Source organism: Cucurbita pepo, unplaced genomic scaffold (assembly GCF_002806865.2).
Source record: "Cucurbita pepo subsp. pepo cultivar mu-cu-16 unplaced genomic scaffold, ASM280686v2 Cp4.1_scaffold000268, whole genome shotgun sequence".
NCBI lineage: Eukaryota > Viridiplantae > Streptophyta > Magnoliopsida > Cucurbitales > Cucurbitaceae > Cucurbita > Cucurbita pepo.
The window spans coordinates 7,418-29,940 of NW_019646516.1; the positions used below are offsets into that span (position 1 = coordinate 7,418).

The 22,523-nt window shown below is 37.5% G+C and overlaps 2 protein-coding genes across 3 annotated transcripts; one reads left to right on the forward strand and one right to left on the reverse strand.

Annotated features, from left to right (window-relative positions):
• The first annotated feature begins 1,720 nt into the window (after nucleotides 1-1,720).
• LOC111784726 lies at nucleotides 1,721-13,553 on the forward strand. Its single transcript, XM_023665334.1, has 3 exons — nucleotides 1,721-2,198; nucleotides 12,837-13,013; nucleotides 13,102-13,553. The coding sequence occupies exons 1-3, from the start codon at nucleotides 1,854-1,856 to the stop codon at nucleotides 13,234-13,236; spliced, it is 657 nt and encodes a 218-aa protein (XP_023521102.1). The 5' UTR covers nucleotides 1,721-1,853; the 3' UTR covers nucleotides 13,237-13,553.
• A 279-nt stretch (nucleotides 13,554-13,832) lies between these two features.
• On the reverse strand, nucleotides 13,833-21,071 carry LOC111784728 (mitochondrial pyruvate carrier 4-like). 2 transcript variants are annotated; one of them, XM_023665336.1, is made up of 5 exons: nucleotides 20,861-21,071; nucleotides 19,120-19,218; nucleotides 18,869-18,921; nucleotides 14,334-14,407; nucleotides 13,833-14,167 (listed from the first exon to the last, which is right to left on the reverse strand). In XM_023665336.1, exons 1-5 carry the CDS (start codon nucleotides 20,913-20,915, stop codon nucleotides 14,122-14,124), a joined length of 327 nt encoding a protein of 108 aa, XP_023521104.1. In that variant the 5' UTR covers nucleotides 20,916-21,071; the 3' UTR covers nucleotides 13,833-14,121. The 2 variants fall into 2 exon arrangements, with proteins under 2 accessions (XP_023521104.1, XP_023521103.1); XM_023665335.1 differs by lacking the exon at nucleotides 18,869-18,921 and adding an exon at nucleotides 16,770-16,822 and having other exon boundaries at nucleotides 20,861-21,064.
• Nucleotides 21,072-22,523: the final 1,452 nt, after the last annotated feature.

Consider the following 22,523-nt stretch of genomic DNA (forward strand, 5'->3'; position numbering starts at 1 on the left):
TTTTTTTTTTTTTTTTTTTTTTTTTTTTTTTTTTCAGGTAATGAGAAAGCATCCTTACAAGGATGACGGTGAATGTATAAATGACCATGGAAGTTAAGATAGAACAGTAGTATGCATTGTTTTTAGTTAGTAGTTTTATATGTGGCTTTTCATTTTCGTACTCAAAGATTACGTTAAGGTTTTGTTTTTATGATGTTGTTATTTCTATTTCTCGATTTTAACTAAACGTACAAGTCCATGACTTCGTCTAAAATGTTTTTATTTAAAGTTCTGCATATATTATTAAAACCGTGCATGGATGACAGTGAATGTTGGATGGTCATGGAAGTTGAGATGAGACAATAGTATGCATTGTTTTTGTACTCAAACACTATGTAAGGGTTTTATTTTGACTATGTGATAAGGGCCAACAATGCTCAATTTTGCAAAGCTAGAGGTCCTTCTAGAATCCTTGCAAACTTTCACATATAAAGCTAACTTATCGAATTGATTCTAACCGAGAGTTGGTTAGAAAATGGATAACTCTTAGATCGAATTTGAAATCTATGATAGTCACTCTTAGATTTCAAGATAACTCACTCTAGAATTAGCTTGATCAAAACTAATTCGATGAATCGGTTTAAACATCAAACCTAAAGCTAGGTTTGAAGAAGAATAACACCAAAAAGGTATCAAAAAAATACAACGGTTTTGTTTGTATTCAACCATGATTCTCAAGCATGAATATTACATGCCTTTAAATAGGCCAAAAAGATAATCCATGATGAAGTTCATCCACCAACTACAACTACAACTACCAATAAAAGCTAGTAAATACAAATGAAAGAAAATAAGACACGACATAAATTGTCTTAATTAGTAGTTCAACTACCAATGGTAAAAGTCTTCTAATCACTTTTCAATATCAAGCGGAGTTTATTGTCACTCAATTATTTTCTTGATTTGATATACTAATGCTATAAAGATTTTTGGGCTCAAAAGTATCTGTTTCAATTTGTACATTATTTAGCCTTTGAAGATGCAATGTATAAGCATTTTGAAGCTTCTTAACCTTACTTCTTGTAATCGGTCCTTCGAGTACATGCAAATGATTAGTAGTTGAATTCATATCACGATTATATTTTTATTTCTTGTTTTCAACTAAACGAATAAGTCCATGACTTCGTTTAAAACACTTTATTTAAATTTCCGCATATGTTAACATAAAGGCAGGTATGTAGTGACGTCTCTAATTTAGACAAGAAAATTAGAGGCATTACAAATACAAATTATTCTATAACATATGATTCATGATCGAGTTCTAACAGGAATAGAAATGGTGCATTAGCACCTTATAAATTATTTCCTTTTTAATATTAATTTTGAAAATTCAATACTTTTTGTAAAAATATTTTTATACTTTTAAAAAAAATAAATTTTATGTATTTTATGTTCTTATAAAAGTCGAAGAGTATTAAGGAAACTTTTTCTATAAAAAACTATTTTTAAAATAATTTTAAAAATTGAATGGTATTTTTGAAACAAAATATAACTTTTTTTTAAACGTTGGAAGGTGTTTTTGACGGTTTTTAAAAATTGGACTAAAAAAAGTTTTGAAAATTAAAAAAATAATAAAATGATGAGATTTTTGTATTTTGAAGGGTCAGGATTTGACGGAAGCACGTGGCAATCGGGGATGGAAAGAGGGGTTGGGTAAAAGGGCATGTGTTTTTGTTAAGTTGGAACGAACCCAAAAGGCATTTTAGAGGGAAGGAGGGAAGGAGGGAAGGAGGGAAGGAGGGAGATAAGGATTTCCCAATTTTAATTTTTCCCCCAAAACGGATCAGCGCCACGATCCCACCAGAGCTTGATCCATGGAGGGTGTTGGTGCCCGTCTCGGCCGTTCTTCAACTCGCTACGGACCCGCCACCGTCTTCACCGGTCCCGTCAGGAAGTGGAAGAAGAAATGGGTTCACGTTGCGCCCTCTACCGCTGCTTCCAACAACCATTCTCACTCTCAGCGCCACACTACCCCCACTAATGTAACCACCAATGCCACTGCCAATCCTACTAATAACGCTTCCCATCTTTTGCTTTACAAATGGACGCCTATTACTCAGAGTCTCAACAATGGCAACAACGATGACAAGAACGCCGGCAAAGACGACACCCCTACGGTGACGGAGGAGCCTCCTCGCCGGAAATTCAAATACATTCCGGTAACAGCTTTTTATTTTCTACTTCGATTATCTGGGTTTGTTGAATTTGAAATTCTAAATACTTTCCGGTAGATTTGTTGGTTCTAATGATTTGAAGTTTCAAATATGTTGGTTTGAATGTGGACCTGTGTCTTGTAGGAGATTTTTCCAGCTACACCTTAGCTTTTACATACTAATTTGCGTATGCCCTACTATTTAGGCGTAACGCTAGAGCTTGCTCCTGTTTGGGCCTTCTGGTTGTAAAATGTCTAAAGCGTCCTTTCTCATGGAAAAAAAAAAGCCTTTCTTCTGAGTGTGATAGATCAATATCTTCCACTTGATCCTTGGAGGATATCTTGGTTATTTTCTCTAGTAAGACAATGGGGTTTTCCATATTATACTGTAGTATGATATTGCCTAGTTTAGATTTAAGCTTCATAGTTTTGCCTTTTGTTTTACCTTACAATGATTGTTTTGCTTAATTGAAGATTTAGTTACGATTAGAAAAAATTCTACCTATACCCATGGATCCCTTATTCCTTCCATTGGAAGTATTAATCCAATTCAATAAAATTGTGTTTCGTAATTTCGTGATACAATTTTTTCCATTTCGAACTTATTTTTGGATACAAATCACCCGAGAATTGAGAGTTCCTATCGTAATGCACGACTAATTAACAAGTGGATTCATTGCAAATACTAGCTTGACTCATTATTGCCGAGATAAGAGTATTGTAACAATGGAGATCTTGTCATATTTTCCCTACTTCCAACAAGTACAATATCATATTAGAGTCCTTAATTATCCTTCCTTTGGACAAAAAACCTTTGAACCTCTCCTGTTTAATCTTATCCAAGTCAAATTTTCTTCTTTGTAGTACCTTTTGTCTGATAGGGCTAAACTGCATATCAAATTGTGGCATAACTGAAGCGTATTGCTCATTGTGGCACCCTTAATAATCCTTCCAGCAAACAAAACTCTATTGAGGCTCTCTCTTACAATCTTTCTATTAAAGCATGTTGCCTATAATATTTGGATCACATTGCCAAGACAACTGGGGCCGTAATTTTTGTTGGCCTTCTAAGGATTTATGTACAATTCCATGTAACTATGCTTTTGAGGCTCAACACTTTTTTATTTTGAACTCGAGGATTTTGTTGATAGGACCAAGTTTGGATCATAGCTCTAAAGATGTGTTTTAGGATTTTGAGGCTCAACACTTTGTTATTTTGAACTCGAGGATTTTGTTGATAGGACCAAGTTTGGAGCATAGTTCTGAGGACATGTTTTAGGATAACATGCCTCTACGATTTATATTTTAACTTTTGGGTCTAAGTTCACATGATTTTGCTTTTACATTCATGCCAAAGGCCTTATATAAATGGAAATGTTGTCCTTATTTATATAGTAGGAAATTTTACCATTTCTAATTTATGTGAGACTATGTTCACATCCCCAACATTCTCTAATTGCGTGAGTTCGCTCAGCTGATTAAGGTATCATAACCTTGACCAAAAAATTAGATGTTCAAATCCTCACATTGCATATTGTTGAACTAAAAAAACGTTATTGCCTGTTTTAAGATTATGCCTTTAGTTTGCTCCAAGTTTTAGAGGTAGTTAAGAATCTTTTAATAGGGGAGGGAGAGGGTCTCAACTAGTTAACCGAGATATTATGTTGTGTCTAAGCTTTGTGACAAGGGTGGGTTCGGCTTTGGGAACTTGATTAAAAGAAATGTCACTTCAGCGAAGTAGCTTTAGTTGTTCCCTCTCTAGAATTGGATACTTCATCATAAGATTATCGTGAGTAGACGGAACATTTCTTCTTTTGTGAACAATAACTCTCAGGAGTCTCTGGAAAGTCATTTCTCATCTAAAAAACTTCAGCAAGTTCTCCTTTGGAGATGAGTCTTGTTTTTAATTTTGGGAAGATCATTGAAGTGTAGTGAAGCCCTCTGTAGCCTTTTTCCTTTACCTTAGAAGCCTTTCTTTGCAGAAAGATTCCTTTCCTAATTCTGTCCGGTCGTGGGATGACAACCTTCCTTCCCGTTCTCATAACTTCCATTTTAAAGATACTTTCGACCTTAAGTTCACATACTAATCTTCATTATTATTGTTGCATGGCACCCACCTTTCTCCAAATTTTGGTGACACTGTACTTGAAACGTTGAGGGACTTCTTGTAAATCTTTTATGCATGATTGATTGCTCATCTCTCCTTTCTTTGCCAAACTTCTAAGTTCTTATGAAGTAATTTTTTTCTCCTGGCTGGTTGCGTCGGGAAACGTCAAAACCATGGATTTTATTTAAATATCTTTGTCTCTTTTAGGCCTTAAGTGTTGTGCTTTGTATTAGGGAATATTAGAAGATCTAAATCATATTTTGTGCAGATATTATTTTGCTTTGAGAATTTGTTATAAGATTTCCTGAGATTTTGGTGTTAAGTTTTCCTCTAGGACTGGTTGTTGGGGTATGGTACATGAGGTTATTCTTTACCCTCTTAACAATTGAGTGCATTTTATGTGACTGGTGTTGTTTTTTGTGATCTAGAATTTAGAAACAGAAAATTGTAGCCTTTTACTGTAATAATTTTTGTTTCTGTCTTTTATTTTGCTCCAACACTTTAGGCTCTAAAAGAAAAGGCCATAAACCACGCATGTGATAATACCCCACTCAAACAACCAGTCATAATAGAAAGAAAGTGGAAACTGAGTCTTATTGCCTAAATATACCTTTTGAAGCTCAAATTTTACCTCTTGATCTTCTATTAAAAAAATTGGTTGTCGATAAACATCCACCTTATGGTAGGCAGTTTCAAGTTCAAGACCTTTTCCAGTGAAATCCGCATAAAGAAAAGCCAAATCCACCTTATGTTATTCTGTCTCAAGTTCTAGCATACAAAGCTCTCTTTATCGTTCATTTTTCCTCCATTATCTATTTGTTCATTGACAATTAGAATAAGATCCAAGGTTTGACAATCTTTGGTGAAAGCCAATCATATCGGAGTACAAGATCTGTTTAACCTTTCTGTGAAAAATTTCTCGATCACCTTGTATAGACTCATAATGAGGCTTATCAAGCTATACTTTCCATTCCTAATGTATTAGTAACATAAAAAGAATTTGAATGAAGTCCTGGAACACCTTTTCAGTTCCAACACTAGAAAATTCTTAAACCATTTCCCCGGGAGACGTGGTTCCACTGCATCTACTCGATAAAATCTAGTGTTCCCTTGGGATTTGGGAATTCAACTTTGTGATAAAATCGATGATTCATGCATATTGTCTTATTAGAAGTTCTATAATCATGGAATTCCCTTTAACTTGCCACTAATTTTTGAAAGAAACTAGATCTCAATTTTGATGGAATTTCACTTTCTACATGTTGGTTGTTATCTAGCATATCAACATATCTAGCTTCTGAAATCTCAATTGGTTGTTATCTTTCTACATGTTGATATGCATATACTTCTCTAGTTACCCTTTCAATTTCTCTTTCAAAATTTTCAACATATACATATGCTTGGATCCTATACAGAACTTGTTGAGACTCGTTATGCATTTGGATAACTTATAATAAAGAATAAAAGCTTGCTGAAACAAGTACAAGGAATCCATGCATACAGGGTTTTATAGGTTGAAAGTTACAAGGGTATCTAACTAAGCGAATGAAGTCATTTTCAGCTAACTTTATTATAAGCTGTTTTCAATGAATACTACATCAGTTGCACCCTTTTAGAATAACTTTGTTCACAAGTTCTTTTGCACTCCCGAGGATAACATCCAAGGAAAATTTTCACGCTGAAGCTATTAGATATTTGAAGATTGATAGGTAGATCAATTAGATCGGCAATAGTCCCAAGCTTCTTAAGAATTCAACATGGTCAATTTTCTTATTTTTAAGCTTGTCATAGGTACCTAGTTGAAGATGGTTGTTTTTAATGTATCATAAGGAGACCCCTTTTATAAAACCCATTTTTATGGTGTATTAGAATTTTTTGTGTAGCGTGTGATAGCTTTATTAAGATTTTTTATTACCTTGAAGTCAATTTTGGATATATGTCATGCCTTTTTTTTCATCTTTTGTACTAACATTAGCGGTGCTAAAATCAAATTAAATGTAAACTGTTGAGATTTAGCATAAAGGTTTACTGTGACGTATTTTCAAATGCTATCAAGTATCGATAAGTGGGCGTAGAACAATGTTCTTTTATTCTTATTCACCATTGGAAATTTGGCAAATAGGGGATTGTTGAATATTATATTATAATCCAATATTCTGATTTTGTCACTGAAACTAAGAATGGTTTAGTTTACAAGTCTTACTGCAGCCATGCCAAAATGTCCTATGATACCACTGCGAGTACAGTGAAAGCCAGTTCAGTTGGTTAACTTTGAAGGTCAAATCAAAATTGAACTGTAAAATAGAAAATTGGCATTCCTTGGGACTCATCTTGCTATGCCTTGGCCCTTAAAGTATAACAATTTTCTTATAAGTTTAATTCAGTGTTGTAAATCCATGGTAGCTTGTTTGGAAGTTACTTGGGATCGATCATCCACGTTCTAAAGAAGAGTTTGTACATTTGAGTTCTCTGTATAAGCTTTTGTAGACAGATTTCCTTTGGTTATTTATGCCAATGCTTGTCTCGAATATCCTTCAAGAAACTCCTTGATGGAAAATTTGCAAATAGTGATGGTGCATTGGTGGTAGGGATTTTTGTCTTGCTGGATAAACTGCTCTTGCCCATCCAATCAAGTTTATATGTTTTTTTATTCCTATATGAATTAACTGTTTATTAAAACTTCACTTGTAAGTAGGATATGACAAGCTGCATCCTGTCTTAGATAGATACCACATATAATGTTTGTCCTTGGTGGGCTGTGAAGTGAGCATCTCCCTACATCGTACCTTATTCTGGTTGGGTGGCAGATGATGGTTAATTTGGTGGAGCTAAGTGACCTAGGGATTGAGAATTTGAGTTCGCATATTGAGGCTCTGTTGGCTAAATTACTATGGCATTTCTTCTTGGAGTCTGATGTATTAGGACACAAAGTGACTGTGAGTAGACATGACCCACGCCTATTTGGGTGGGTGGTGCCAAAAGGCCCGACAAAAACTTTAGGAAAGTTGTTGCCTTCGGTCTCCCCTCTTTTTCTCTTTTTGTTAAATGTTCTGCTGGGGACAGTTCGAGTGTTGTTCTTGCAATTATGTCATCGATCAAGTAAGAAGTTGCATTACATGGCTTCCATTTTACCTTTCCCTAATCCTTCCTCGTCGTTATCTTTGGGTTTCTAACACTCTTCTTTGTACAGATAGGTGTTAGATGTGGTGAGTCTTCTTTCTATCCTCTGGGATAAGCTTGTGATTTGGAAGAGAAGAGACTTTAGATTTTAGACCCTTGATGCTAGGAGGGGCTTCTCGTGTTTTTTTCTTTTTTTCCACTTGTTGGTTGTCCCTTCCCTGCCCCACACTTGCCTGGTAGGTAGAAACAATTGCGTGACAGATTTAACATAGGAGAGTTGGACACTTCAGACTGTGTTCCGACATTCTTACTTAGTGTTGTTTCTGCAATGGTGTGTTCTTTGTAGGAGGCCGGCGGAGGATCTCTATCACTTATTGTGGGGCTGTCTGTAAATGAGGAGAGAGAAGACCAGTTGTACCAACAATTTTTGGGTAAGAAAAAAAGAGGAATAGGAAAGGGCAGAAAGGGGTAGGTCTGTCACCTACCCGATTTCTTCTTAATTTCGGTTGGTGAGAGGCCAAGGTGTTTAAATCAGAGGGGGGTTTGAAGGGAGGGAGTGTAAATGTCTTTATTGGAGTCAAGGCAACGCTATGGGAGAAATTCCAACAAAGAAGCTCACAACGTTAAGGATCCACCATTGCAGCCACGGTGCACGTCGGGGAGAAACGCGATGCCATAAGCTTGCAAGGACGACTGTTGCTCGTAAACAAAGCCGGACGGCCAGGGGCCGAAGTAGAGGAAAGAAGGATCGTGAGCAAGGGGCGAAGAAATTTAATAAGAGGAAATCGTGGTTCTTTGCAATAGCGAAAGGGAGGAAGAGAGTTACGAGGAAAAAGGAAAAGGCGTGACCCGACCCGTGATACCGAAATCGCCTTCGATCGGGCTTGCTAGCACCCCGACCTGCCTTTCTTTGACCCAAGCTAACTCGACGGGTGCTGAATCGAACCGCTTAATTAAACCCCCGACCCATCTAGTTGACTCCAACCCGCTACCCAGAGCCGACTCGAGGGTAAACATGACCGAGGATCCAGAGACCCAATTCTCGCAAATTGCACTATTTTGACTCAATTTCTACCCCAATTCCTATGGTGGTTATGTGGTGGTTATGATATCTTTTATTAATATAGGACCTAGTTGAGGATTTTTGAAGGAATTAGAAACTCTTGAAGACTCGAAACAAGCTCGAGAAGTTTACAACCAAGTGAGTAACCACATGGAGCAAGTTTTTAAGAAATGCTTGTAGGAGTCGATTTGAAATGTGGGGGCAAATAATCTAGTACCATATTTAGGGATTGGTTAGGTGTAGTTCCATGAGAATTGTACTTCGATGATGGAAATGGTTAAACCTTGGTGATAGTTACGGTTATATAGCTTTCGTTTGCATGAATGTGAAATCTCTGATAGGCGTTTGGATTTATATACTTCTTAATATGTCAAGGTAGATGGTTATTATTTAATTAGCACAATGAGCATGTTGTATGTCTTATTCATTGTTATACATTGATTTGGGGTTTGGATAGTCCAATATTGCCTAGTTGTGTGTTGGTCAAATTGCTATGTGCTAGAGAATGCGAATTGGGCATTTCAAAGATTATGAGCACAGTTGTCACTCATAGAGGATATGAGTAGCCATAGCGATACTCAATTTGCATGCTTTAGCACATAGCAATTGGACCAACACACAACTGGGCAATAGTGGGCTATCCAAACCCCAAATCATTGTATAACAATATGTGGTTACTTACTTGGTTGTAGACTTCTCGAGCTTGTTTCGGGTCTTCAAGAGTTTTCAATTCCTTAAAAAATCCTCAGTTAGGTTCTATAATAAGAAAATATATCATAACCATAGAAATTGGGGTAGAAATCGAGTCAAAATGGTGCAATTTGCAAGAATTGGGTCTCTGGATCCTGGGTCATGCTCACCTTCGGGTCTAGGTGCGGGTCAAAGTCAACTAGATGGGTCGGGGGTTTAACTAAGCGGTTCGATTCAGCACCCGTCGGGTAAGCTTGGGTTGGAGAAAGGCGGGTCGGGCGCTATCGCTCGATTGAAGGCGGTTTCGGTAGCACGGGTCGGGTCGCGCCTTTTCCTTCTTCTTCATGACTCTCTTCCTCCATTTTGCTGTTGCAGAGAACCACGATTTCCTCTTCTTAAATTTCTTCGTCCTTTTCTCACGATCCTTTTTTCCTCTACTTGGGCCCCTAGTTGTCTGACTTTGTTTACGAGCAACGGTCGTCCTTGCAAGCTTATGGCCTCGCCATGGTGGATCCTTAACGTTGTGAGCTCCTTTGTCGGAATTTCTCCCGTGACGTTGCCTTGACTCCAATAAAACACCTGACGTTTACACTTCCTTCCTTCGAACCCCCTCCCTCTGATTTAAACACCTTGGCCTCTCACCAACCGAAATTAAGAGGAAATCGGGGTAGGTGGCAGACCTACCCCCTTCTGCCCCTTTCCTATTCCTTTTTTTTTTCTCTTTTTTTTTTCCTCCTCTTTACCCAAAAAGGGTTGTACAGCTGGCCTTCTCTCTCCTCATTTATTGTCAGCTGTACGGGTTATTACACTCGGCCTCTTTTGGCATAGTGGCTAAAGTCGTTTAGGTTTCGCTTGGCTTGGAATAAGGATTGTTATTTTGGGGTGGAGTTGGTGCTTCTAAGACAGTCTTGTGGCGTGCTAATTTCTTTGCCATTTTGTAGGGTATTTAGCTTGAGTGTTATAATGGATTTTGAGTGAAGTGGAGAGATTGTGTGGTGAGGGTTTGGGAAGTTGCGAGATTTATTGCATTGGTATTTTGAAAAAATGTGGCACCAAAAGGGCTTCTGCTTTAAGATAGATCCTGTGAAAAGGTCAGGAAGGATGGGGAAAATTTTCTTAGCTCTTATGGAAGAGAAAAAAAATTAGGTTAAATTACAAATTTAGAAAATTAGAAGTGGAGGAAGTTGAATGTAGTCCTTATGGTTTTAAATGTTCGAATCAGTCCTTATGGTTTATAAGGATATTGGTAGTCATTTGGTCGATTGGAAGGTCGTCTCTCGTCCTTGGTAGAAATCAAGAGGATACTGGGTGTTCATATGGATACTCGTAGTAATTAGGCCATTTTGAAGCTCTTATTTCTAGAGGTTGTAAAGATTATCAAATGTTGTTGATACTCGTTTGAATAATATCCTCGGTATTTATTGTATTCAGAACAAGAGGAGAGTTTAATGGACCTAATGGTAGGTAGCTTTAGAAGCCTTTGGTTTCTGTTCTTAAACTCGTCCATTTTAGGTTGGTGATTAGTACTTCTTTTTAGGAGCCTATTGAGTATTCATATCAGTGATTCTAGGCTAGTTTAATGGACCTAATTAGCATGTCTTCGTGTCCGTGTCATGTAGTATCCTTGTTGTGTATTCATGTAACGGCCCAAGCTCACCATTAGCAGATATTGTCCTCTTTGGACTTTCTCTTTTGGGCTACCCCTCAAGTTTTTTAAAACGTGTCTTTTAGGGAGAGGTTTCCGCACCCTTATAAAGAATGCTTTGTTCTCTTCTCCAATCGATGTGAGAGTCTCCAATCCACCCCCTTTCGGGGCCAGCGTCCTTGCTGACAAACCGCCTCGTGTCTACCTCCCTTTGGGGCTCAGCCTCCTCGCTGGCACACCGCCTCGTGTCCACTCCCCTTCGGCGCTCAACCTCCTCGCTGGCACATCGCCTCGTGTCCACCCCCTTCGAGGCTCAGCTTCCTCGCTGGCTCATTGCCCGGTGTCTGGATCTGATACCATTTGTAACGGCCCAAGCCCACCGTTAGCCGATGTTGTCCTCTTTGGTTTCCCCTCAAGGTTTTTAAAACGCGTCTGCATGGGAGAGGTTTCCACACCCTTATAAAGAATGTTTTGTTCTCCCCAACCGATGCGAGATCTCATAATTCATATCCGTGCTTCTAGGCTAGGTTTCCAACAGGCAACTCAACTAACAGTTAGACTTGATAGATGGACGACCTTTTGATGAAATTCTTTTTCAGTAGACTTGGTAGTGGAGAGGGTGTTCTCAATACTCATGTGTAAGGCAATTTGGGAAGGCCAGTTACCTAAAAGAATGCACAGCCTACATATGGCCATTCTTGTTTAAATATACTATAGATGTGAATAATTCCGAGTAATTAATAAGACGACTTTCCCCTTTATGATTAAGACCGCCCCATATTGAGCTTCTTTTTAAATTTTCTTCTTCATTTAATTAGCGACCCTATGAAGGATCTTAAAAAGGGAAAAGTGGTTTGAGAGTGACAGGACTGCCTGATGAATACAAAACTTTTGAAAGTACGTTGGCTGTGTTTATTTGCTTTATGTTGCTTTAATGAACTCGGTTAATGAACAGATACTTTGTTGACACTTGCAATGATCGTAGTTTTTTAATGCTGTTAAAAAGTATGTCCTATCAAAAAAGGGTGCTTGTTTTAGAGGGATATTGCTATAGTGAGAACTCGGTTAATAAACAGAAACTTTGTTAACACTTGCGTTGATTGTAGCTTTGTATTGCTGTTATTAACTCTGCTGAAACAAGCACAGTTCTTGTTTTAATAGGACACCATTTTAATGGCACTGTTTACATGTCATATATGTTGCAATGTTATACAATACTCCTTTTTTCTATCCCAATATTCAACATTTCTCCTTGTCAGTTAACGTTGTGTGTGGCCTATTGATCCATTTGGTATCACCACATGTACGACTTGTTTGGTTGGTTTCCTTCCCGCTTTCCGCCATTCTTCTATTGTTCTCCAAACTTTAGAAGTTGAAGTCTCAAAGAAGATGCAGGTCTTTTCTTGGGTTGTTGTCCTTGGGATCTATTCTAAGAATACTGTGATGTCCCACATTGGTTGGGGAGGAGAACAAAACACCCTTTATAAGGGTGTGGAAACCTTCCTCTAGTATACGCGTTTTAAAGTCTTGAGGGGAAGCCCGAAAGGAAAAGCCCAAAGAGGACAATATTTGCTAGCGATGGGTCTGGGCCGTTACATGAACTTTGTTAAAAGAGCCTTGCTAATGCTAATTAGTGTATCTTGGGTAAATGTGTTGATGAAGATTTGAATGGCTTCGTTCTTTAGACTTTGTGGTTGGCATTATGGTGTCTCTTTCGAAAGTGATATGAACCAAGACATCAATCAAGCAATATAAACTTCAAGGAAAATGTGAAGAAAATGTTGTCAAAATTGTTAAGAGATCTTTCAATTCATGCCAGGTTGAAGAAGAATGAAGTTACATTATTATAAATTTTAGGTGGATCATTATTTGGAGTTATGATGTTTCATTAATGCATTTTAGTACTTTTTATTTACTTTAGGTTACGTTTACACTTATGACCATAAATTATGAATATTACAACTTTTGAAATGCCTAATGAAAAATCAAGGATTTCATTTTGAGGCTATTTCATTTGCAGATTGCTGTATTAGAGGAACAGAAAAACGAGGCTGCAGAAAATGAAGCTGCTGACAAAGTTGAATATGAAGCTAACAAATCAAATGATGTTGAACCAGGAAGTGCAGTGGCGAGTGCCAAGGGCGAGCTTCAAGACGAGAAACCAGATATTAACGATGTCCCAATGGACGAAAGTCAGGTAATTTATTTTTCGTCATAAACATGTTAACCTGCAACCTTCGAGATGAAACCGGTTCAACGGTTCACCTCTTGATTTCATGTCTCAGGACAACGACCATGTAGTGCGCCAAGATTTGAACGAAAGTACTTTGGATTTAAGTCTGAACTTGAATGCTCTCAACGACGATGGCGAAGCTGGTTCGAAAGCTGATCACATTAGAGATGGCAAGAGGAAGGGCTAACCTTTAGAACCAGCTGCAGTTTCGTGCTTACAAATTCAATTCTCTTGTTGGGAACTGAGTTACTTGACATCCCACATCTCTGCTAATCCTGGAAGTATATGGTTCTTCAATACTAGTATGATATGATTGCTTATTTGAGCTAATTTTGATTTGTTCACAGAAAAAAGATAAACAGTACCATATTTTATCTTTGAAATTCGATATCGATGTTTGAAGCTGTATCGAGAGTCGAGGGAATCGTGTACGATTATCCACCGAGGATTTAGCTTTATTTGGTTTCTTTCATGATTATCTAATGGACCCTAAGAGTTAAGAAAGCCTTACTATTTCGATCAAACATTTGACGTTTTTTTCTTTTCATATCTCTTCCTACCATGTCTATGTTTCACTCGTCAAGACGTTATTAATGCACGATTTCCACAACTCATCTATTTAGAAGCCGAGAATCCCACATTGGTTGGAGAGAACGAAACACCCTTTATAACGGTGTGGAAACCTTTCTCTAGCAGACACGTTTTAAAGCATGAGAGGGAAAGCCCAAAAAGAACAATATCTGCTAGCGGTGAATTTGGGCCATTACAGTTTCATAGAAGGTGTTGCAAATCAGGATCTTGTTTATTTTTTCGAACAGTTTCAAGCTTAGTTTCATGGCTACAAAAGTTTCATAGAAGGTGTTGCAAATCAGGATCTTGTTTATTTTTTCGAACAGTTTCAAGCTTAGTTTCATGGCTACAAAAGTAAAACAAAGGATAAAGGATATGAATCGATTCGTAATAAAAAAAGAAATTCATGGAGCTTTTGCTAGGTAAGATTTGGAGGGGGGCAACACATGGACGTGAGGGAAATTCAGGTGATCACAGAGGCAAATAATGTAATATTTGGTCATCATTCTTCGACAGCAGCCACTTCCTCCTTTGAGAAATAATCGTGCCTGGAACATTTACAAATGAAATGTTGAATTAGTCGGCCATCTACGATGACAAAATGAAGAACTATGCAAAGTTTAAGGTAATAATAATCTTGGCATGTTGTTTATGTCCCACAAGGACCATGCAGTAATTTTTTTTCTTTACGAGCCTAGGGAAGCGAGGACTTACTGTATTTTTCTTGTCAATTGGTAGATGCCAGTCCCTGCCATTGCAACATTGACGCTAAAAAGGTTCCAGTTCTTCTGCATTTTCCGAAAATGATAAAACGATGTTCCGAGTTAGAGAGTGTAGCCATTAGCTAAGATACAATTTTAAGGTACATTAATATGTTAATTCGTCAAATTAGTTTAGCTGGACAAGGTACTTGGAAGGAAGGTTTAAGAAAGGAGATCTATAAGAGATACTTGGGAATACACAATTCTACAGTTAAATACTTCCATGGTTCAACCAAGATATTTCCCTCGGTCAAGATTCTACAATATAATACCCATAATTACACCTCTATTTAAAAACTTTGAGGGGAAGTTCAAAAAGGAAAAAGAGGACAATATCCGCTAGCGATAGGCTTGGGCTGTTACAAATGGTATAAGAATCAGACACCGAGCGATATGCCAGCGAAGAGACTGAGCCCCGAATGGGGTGGACATGACGCGATGCGCCAGCAAAGATGCTGGCCCCAAAGTGGGGTGAATTTGGAGGGGGTCCCACATTGATTAGAGAGGAATGAGTGGCAGCGAGGGCGTTGGACCTCAAAGGGGTGGATTGTGAGATCTCGTATCAGTTGGGGAGGAAAACGAAACACCCTTCATAAGGGTGTGGAAACCTCTCACTAACAGACGCGTTTTGAAAATTTTGAGGGGAAGCTTGAAAGGGAAAACCCAAAGAGGACAATATCTGATAGTGGTGGGCTTGAGCGGTTACAAACTCCTTCAATTAGCTCCCTTACACAATTATTCAATTATTATGATCAAGGCTTGAGAGATAAGTGACACTACAAAGAGAAATAATCAACGAGAATCTCAAGTTGGAATGTTAAGAGGGCTTGAAGCAACGGTAAGAGGGGATGCTTGATCAACACTTTCACATGGGAGGGTAAAATCCAGACTTGTATTACTGCAGGAAAGTCATTTGTTTTCATATCGAAGAAGTCGCTTTTTGGCAAAGGTTGGAAGACCTGGCAGTCTCTGTTCCTGTGACTTGGTCATAGGTGGTGATTTCAATGTTCGAGGATAGTCCCAAAGCATAATCTTCAGGAAAAACCCTAATAAAAGGATTCCCTCTCACTAAACTAACTATACAAAAAAGGGTTTCAATCCAAAAGGACAGGGTCTAAAGGATAGTTCCAAAAAAAGAAAAAAAAAAAAAAAACTCTGGTAGATGCACAAAAATACGAATGGACTTCGGCAAGCGACGAAACTTCCTCGAGTGATTAATGATCCACCTCTTATTGGTTTCGATCCTAGAAATAGGCGTTTTACAAATTCAAATGTCAGAAGTGCAGCCATGTATGCATGACCAACTTCTCATCTGTAAGGAATGGGTGGGGAAATACTGTGATGATAAAGTGAGCTGGCTAGATAGAATGACAACGGATTGCTTCCCTATCCTTCTCCTTCGATTTTGGAAACTGCTGATTGAAGCATCCTTCTGTCTTCACTATGTTAGAGGATAGATGAAATTGCTTCCAGAGACCTCGATAATGAATCTTCAATCATGAGGAACTTTCAAGCCCTAAGAAAGAAACTTAAACCGTGGAAAAGGGAGATTTTTGGTAATACCCAGATAAGCAATTGAAAGACTTCTTTCAGGAGGGAACAGATCGTAAAGACCAACCACTCAGACTTTTGAGAACTTGGGAGGAATCTTTTGGATTAGAAGGTGGAAAGATTGGCTGGAACTGATGGAGAAAATTTATGGTGGCCTTCTCACCATTAATGAAGATCGAAGGGTTAGGATTCTTGACAAATCAAGTGCCTATTCTTGCAAATTTTCTTTTCAAGGACTTCATAGTGGCACCAGTAATCTCCCTGGTGAATCCTCGAAGTATGGAGAGCAAGATCTCCCAAGAAGGTAAAGGTTTTTTTGCAGACCATTCTAAAAGGTGGTCTCAAGAACGATGATAAAGTTCATAGCTATTCCCGATTCAAATGGTCACACCTAGAATCAAATTAAAAACTAAACAAAACTTAAACACAAGTGAAAGTGATGGTATCCTTTCTCTAGCTGTCCTTTTTCTCTCCATGTATGCTGGAAAGCTTTCAAAGCTTCAACATGAATCTATCCTTCCCCTACTTAGTACAGCAAGGATTGCACCCTTTCTTATGTGGGTTCTTGTTAAAAGACAAAGACAAGGTCTTATGCTTCAATGCTATCAAAGCCACTTCCGAGAACATTTAGCTTAAGCAGGCTAGAAGAACTAATCAAGAGGATGCTATTGTTTAAAAATGAAATGAAAGAAAGAAAAAAAAGATTAAACCAACACGAGGTGAAAGCCCAACACTCTTCGTAATAGTGATATTTTACAAAATATAAGTCATTCATATGGTCACACTATTATCACCTTATGTTTCATCAATCATAAGTCATGTCATTTCTTTAACTTACCGGTGTGATCACGGTGCTGTAGCGTGACCAGATAATTCCAGTGGCTGTAACAGCTGGATGCATATGATAAGAGGGAAAAAAACGTTAATAAAGGAATTATGCGAACACAAAATCAAACCATAATAGTAGGGAACAGAAATTAAGTTACTAATCTTCTCAAAATTGCAATATGAGTGCACGTGTGAAACGATAGAGGCGAGAGAAGAACTGAGTTTACATGGCTTGAATGACCTTTGCTATAGAACACATACCTATTTGCTGAGGATAAGAAAGTTTCTCTGGTGGCTTAGAAAAGTCAGCAATATTGGCTATACTGATACCCCACTTAAAGGTTGGTGCCCAGAAGTGAACTGTATTACAAAGAGGAATTAGCTCACAGAAATCCTCTACTGATTGCTCATTTTAGTTGAAAACAAAGAAGCCTTGTAATCATCACAACCATTATATGTCAATTCTAGAGAAGCTAATAAGAAACCATAAAATGAGAAACAAGGAAGAGATATAGTTTTTGTTGTTTATTTACTAATAACAAACAATGTTCTTATCTGGAAAGAAGTACAAAAGGGGTCATTATAAAGTGATGAGGTGAAACAAGTTTCCTTCAGTTCAGATATGCAGTCACTTGAAACATACCAACATTACTTGATCGAAAACGAAAGAGTAGAAGATCGTTAACATGAAGATAGATGTACCGGCACCACAATAATATGCGAAAGTACGGGCAAATTTCTCGAGAAAAAAAATTCTAACTAGAGAATTACGGTCCCTATGGTAATGCCCTACAAGAAAAGAACTTGTAGAATGATAGGCAATGGGCATTAAGAGGTTGTGTCTTTGTTTCTATTGCATTCTATCTCATCATATCAAATTCTGTTCTGCGATATTTGAGAATTACCGTCAATACCTCGGTGTAGGTCTAGGATAATCCTTTGTTCCACGGTCTGGGTCTATTTACAACTAGCCAATTAAGAATTCTCAGATGNGTCAGAAGTGCAGCCATGTATGCATGACCAACTTCTCATCTGTAAGGAATGGGTGGGGAAATACTGTGATGATAAAGTGAGCTGGCTAGATAGAATGACAACGGATTGCTTCCCTATCCTTCTCCTTCGATTTTGGAAACTGCTGATTGAAGCATCCTTCTGTCTTCACTATGTTAGAGGATAGATGAAATTGCTTCCAGAGACCTCGATAATGAATCTTCAATCATGAGGAACTTTCAAGCCCTAAGAAAGAAACTTAAACCGTGGAAAAGGGAGATTTTTGGTAATACCCAGATAAGCAATTGAAAGACTTCTTTCAGGAGGGAACAGATCGTAAAGACCAACCACTCAGACTTTTGAGAACTTGGGAGGAATCTTTTGGATTAGAAGGTGGAAAGATTGGCTGGAACTGATGGAGAAAATTTATGGTGGCCTTCTCACCATTAATGAAGATCGAAGGGTTAGGATTCTTGACAAATCAAGTGCCTATTCTTGCAAATTTTCTTTTCAAGGACTTCATAGTGGCACCAGTAATCTCCCTGGTGAATCCTCGAAGTATGGAGAGCAAGATCTCCCAAGAAGGTAAAGGTTTTTTTGCAGACCATTCTAAAAGGTGGTCTCAAGAACGATGATAAAGTTCATAGCTATTCCCGATTCAAATGGTCACACCTAGAATCAAATTAAAAACTAAACAAAACTTAAACACAAGTGAAAGTGATGGTATCCTTTCTCTAGCTGTCCTTTTTCTCTCCATGTATGCTGGAAAGCTTTCAAAGCTTCAACATGAATCTATCCTTCCCCTACTTAGTACAGCAAGGATTGCACCCTTTCTTATGTGGGTTCTTGTTAAAAGACAAAGACAAGGTCTTATGCTTCAATGCTATCAAAGCCACTTCCGAGAACATTTAGCTTAAGCAGGCTAGAAGAACTAATCAAGAGGATGCTATTGTTTAAAAATGAAATGAAAGAAAGAAAAAAAAGATTAAACCAACACGAGGTGAAAGCCCAACACTCTTCGTAATAGTGATATTTTACAAAATATAAGTCATTCATATGGTCACACTATTATCACCTTATGTTTCATCAATCATAAGTCATGTCATTTCTTTAACTTACCGGTGTGATCACGGTGCTGTAGCGTGACCAGATAATTCCAGTGGCTGTAACAGCTGGATGCATATGATAAGAGGGAAAAAAACGTTAATAAAGGAATTATGCGAACACAAAATCAAACCATAATAGTAGGGAACAGAAATTAAGTTACTAATCTTCTCAAAATTGCAATATGAGTGCACGTGTGAAACGATAGAGGCGAGAGAAGAACTGAGTTTACATGGCTTGAATGACCTTTGCTATAGAACACATACCTATTTGCTGAGGATAAGAAAGTTTCTCTGGTGGCTTAGAAAAGTCAGCAATATTGGCTATACTGATACCCCACTTAAAGGTTGGTGCCCAGAAGTGAACTGTATTACAAAGAGGAATTAGCTCACAGAAATCCTCTACTGATTGCTCATTTTAGTTGAAAACAAAGAAGCCTTGTAATCATCACAACCATTATATGTCAATTCTAGAGAAGCTAATAAGAAACCATAAAATGAGAAACAAGGAAGAGATATAGTTTTTGTTGTTTATTTACTAATAACAAACAATGTTCTTATCTGGAAAGAAGTACAAAAGGGGTCATTATAAAGTGATGAGGTGAAACAAGTTTCCTTCAGTTCAGATATGCAGTCACTTGAAACATACCAACATTACTTGATCGAAAACGAAAGAGTAGAAGATCGTTAACATGAAGATAGATGTACCGGCACCACAATAATATGCGAAAGTACGGGCAAATTTCTCGAGAAAAAAAATTCTAACTAGAGAATTACGGTCCCTATGGTAATGCCCTACAAGAAAAGAACTTGTAGAATGATAGGCAATGGGCATTAAGAGGTTGTGTCTTTGTTTCTATTGCATTCTATCTCATCATATCAAATTCTGTTCTGCGATATTTGAGAATTACCGTCAATACCTCGGTGTAGGTCTAGGATAATCCTTTGTTCCACGGTCTGGGTCTATTTACAACTAGCCAATTAAGAATTCTCAGATGTACTAGTACTAGCAAGTGCATCCTTGATGCAGTCATCGATTCTCCCGAGAGGTCACGATTACCACAAGTAAACATATTAATGACGAGGAACACATTTTTGCTATTCTACTAATACTTGTACTTGCTCTGCTATTCTGCCGAAGCCTGGCTGAGGAAGAATTACGGGGCGTAAAACAAAAAAATATGCTGATTTGGGTTGGGTATACTAGATTTAATTTATAACGGAACCCCCGCCCTTAACTCATTAAGAAAAAAGAAAAAAATAAAAAGATAAGGCATTCCATTTAGACAAAAGACACACATTCCATTTATCACGCTACAACCAAAAGAAGTTAGTAACGTTAACCTCATCATGAAGCAGAAACAAGCAAATAAGAGCCCAGATGTGGGAAAAAATTGTCCAAAACTATCGAATGAGACTGGGACGTATTTCACCCTAGCTAGTTGAGCCCAACATGAACTAAACTCATTTTACACCGCTCATTAGATAGTATTATGGGATGGTCTAACTGGGGGGTAGCTATTCATAAAAAGGTTGCCCAAGGGTCCGAGTACATCTAGTGAGTCTGACCGAGCGGAATATCTGAAGGTTCCTCCTCTGAATATTTTCCTCTGCTCGGGATGTCCTTACGCCTTCAATTGCGCAGAACACAACCCGAAGAAATATTGAATTAAGATCATTCACGAGAAAGAACGTAGCCTATGGATTCTAAATACGAAGCAATTGGATTATGTAGATCATTCACGATATAGTTTCAATTTGAGTGACTAATAGTAGGTAGACACTCGTTTTAGATTTTGCATTAATCATTCTATAAAATCATCTGGCATCTGAAAATCAACGATCATCGGAGCAAAATTTAAGCAATCAATCAAATTGAAAATGGATCGTTCGCGATCCAGATTCTTCTGACCTAAGACGAAAGGAAAAAAATGAGATACCATACTTCAATTTGACCGCTAAAGAACAAGAATTAAAGCAGAGATTGTGGAAAATGGAAGAAACTAACTGGTTTTAGGGCCAGCAGGATGGTTCCAGAATGCTTGGAGCTTCGACGCCGCCATAAATTCTCTTGTGGTTTATCCTATTCCTCGTGCTCAAATGCCCTTCCACCAGCTTGGATTTATGCCGAATGGGCTTAAGAGAAATGGAGGCGGCGAAGCAAGTCAATGGCTGACCGCATTATTGTTTTAGTATATGATGGTGATTGAGATGAGATTAGAATGAATGAAGTGGAAGAATCTTCTAAAATACTTTACTCCATTTACCTTTGTATTTATCATTTTCTTTCTTTAAACGCTACAATCAAATGTCCATTCAAAAATTAATATCAATTCTCGACGAATTTGTAATTTATGATATGCAAAAATTCATTAAGCTTTGCAATGATCTTAGGGTTTAGATAAACAAACGTATTTATATTCAATCAAACATAAGATCTAAATTGAAGATTAATACAATTTAGTAATCTATTAGTTTAAAGCCTAAATAAATTATTATGCTAATTACAAATATGAACTTAGTTTTTTTTAGACTAATTAATAATCACTTTAAATATGAAACAAAAGATCAATTTGGGAAAGAAAAAAAAAAAAAAAAAAAAAANTATATGTCGGGATATCTTTCGGTGTCTTGTCATCCATAAATATGCTCTAACATCTATTCTCCGATTGTGGCTTTCAAGGCAAACATTGCTTTGCCTGCTTTGATTCTCCATTTGTGCAAGGCGCCGTTAGAATCATCCTCTAACGGCGTAGTTTCGCACCCGCCAACGATCTCCCAAAGATCATGTCCTTGTAAATAGGACATCATGCATGTTGTCCACGTGTTGTAGTTGTTGTTGTTGAGTTTCTTGATTCCTCCAACGATTTGTAAAACACCCATCGTGTTGGCTATACCTCAGTAATACCAAAACAAGCTCTTTCGACACAAGACTTGCAGAGTCACAGACTACTCACGACACAAAAGAAACTCACTCACTACTAATCTCAAGAAATCGTTACTGATGTGGAAGATCAGACAGAGCTGCAACCACAGAGCATACTAAGAATTCCAAGAGATCAGATAACCTACACTAACCTCGCTCTGATACCAGATTGTTGAACACAACTCTCTCTGGGAAACACTCGCACACTTTATTAAGACCAATCGAGAGAGATTTACAATACACTTTATAGAAAGTACTATTTTGTATTGGTTGTGATTTCTTGGGATGATGAACTAAGTAGGATAGAGGGTATTTATACTATAGGGTAGTCAATCTATTCCTCAAATTTCTCCCTTCTTTCTAAAATACCTAAATCATTTTCCTAAATTATTTCTAAAATTCTAAATTATAAATATAATTACTTATACAATGGTCGGGCTTTACTTTATTGGGCTAGTGATGACATTTTAATTGATACATGTCTAATGACCCTGCACGTGTGATATGTGTGATATGTATTATGTTATGATATATGTCGCTCTATGATATGTCAAGATATGTTAAATAATATTATGGTAGAAATTTGAAATATCAAATAACATTCTCGTATAAATGAAATGTCAAATTATATTACAGATGAATTATGTTATGTTATGATATGATTGTGTTAGGCCAAGATATGTTATGATGTGTTCTTACAATGCATAACCTATAAGCTATTTAAAAGTTATGCTATGAATGAAAT

Excerpts from the sequence above, each read along its gene's own strand:
- LOC111784726 (XM_023665334.1), top strand. The coding sequence starts at position 1,854 with ATGGAGGGTGTTGGTGCCCGTCTCGGCCGTTCTTCAACTCGCTACGGA. Across the intron at positions 2,199-12,836 it reads GGAAATTCAAATACATTCCG|ATTGCTGTATTAGAGGAACA; the intron begins GTAACAGCTTTT and ends TTTCATTTGCAG. Across the intron at positions 13,014-13,101 it reads TCCCAATGGACGAAAGTCAG|GACAACGACCATGTAGTGCG; the intron begins GTAATTTATTTT and ends TTCATGTCTCAG.
- LOC111784728 (XM_023665336.1), bottom strand. The coding sequence starts at position 20,915 with ATGGCGGCGTCGAAGCTCCAAGCATTCTGGAACCATCCTGCTGGCCCT. Across the intron at positions 19,219-20,860 it reads TCCTGCTGGCCCTAAAACCA|TTCACTTCTGGGCACCAACC; the intron begins GTTAGTTTCTTC and ends TTTGTAATACAG. Across the intron at positions 14,408-18,868 it reads ACAGCACCGTGATCACACCG|AAGAACTGGAACCTTTTTAG; the intron begins GTAAGTTAAAGA and ends CGGAAAATGCAG.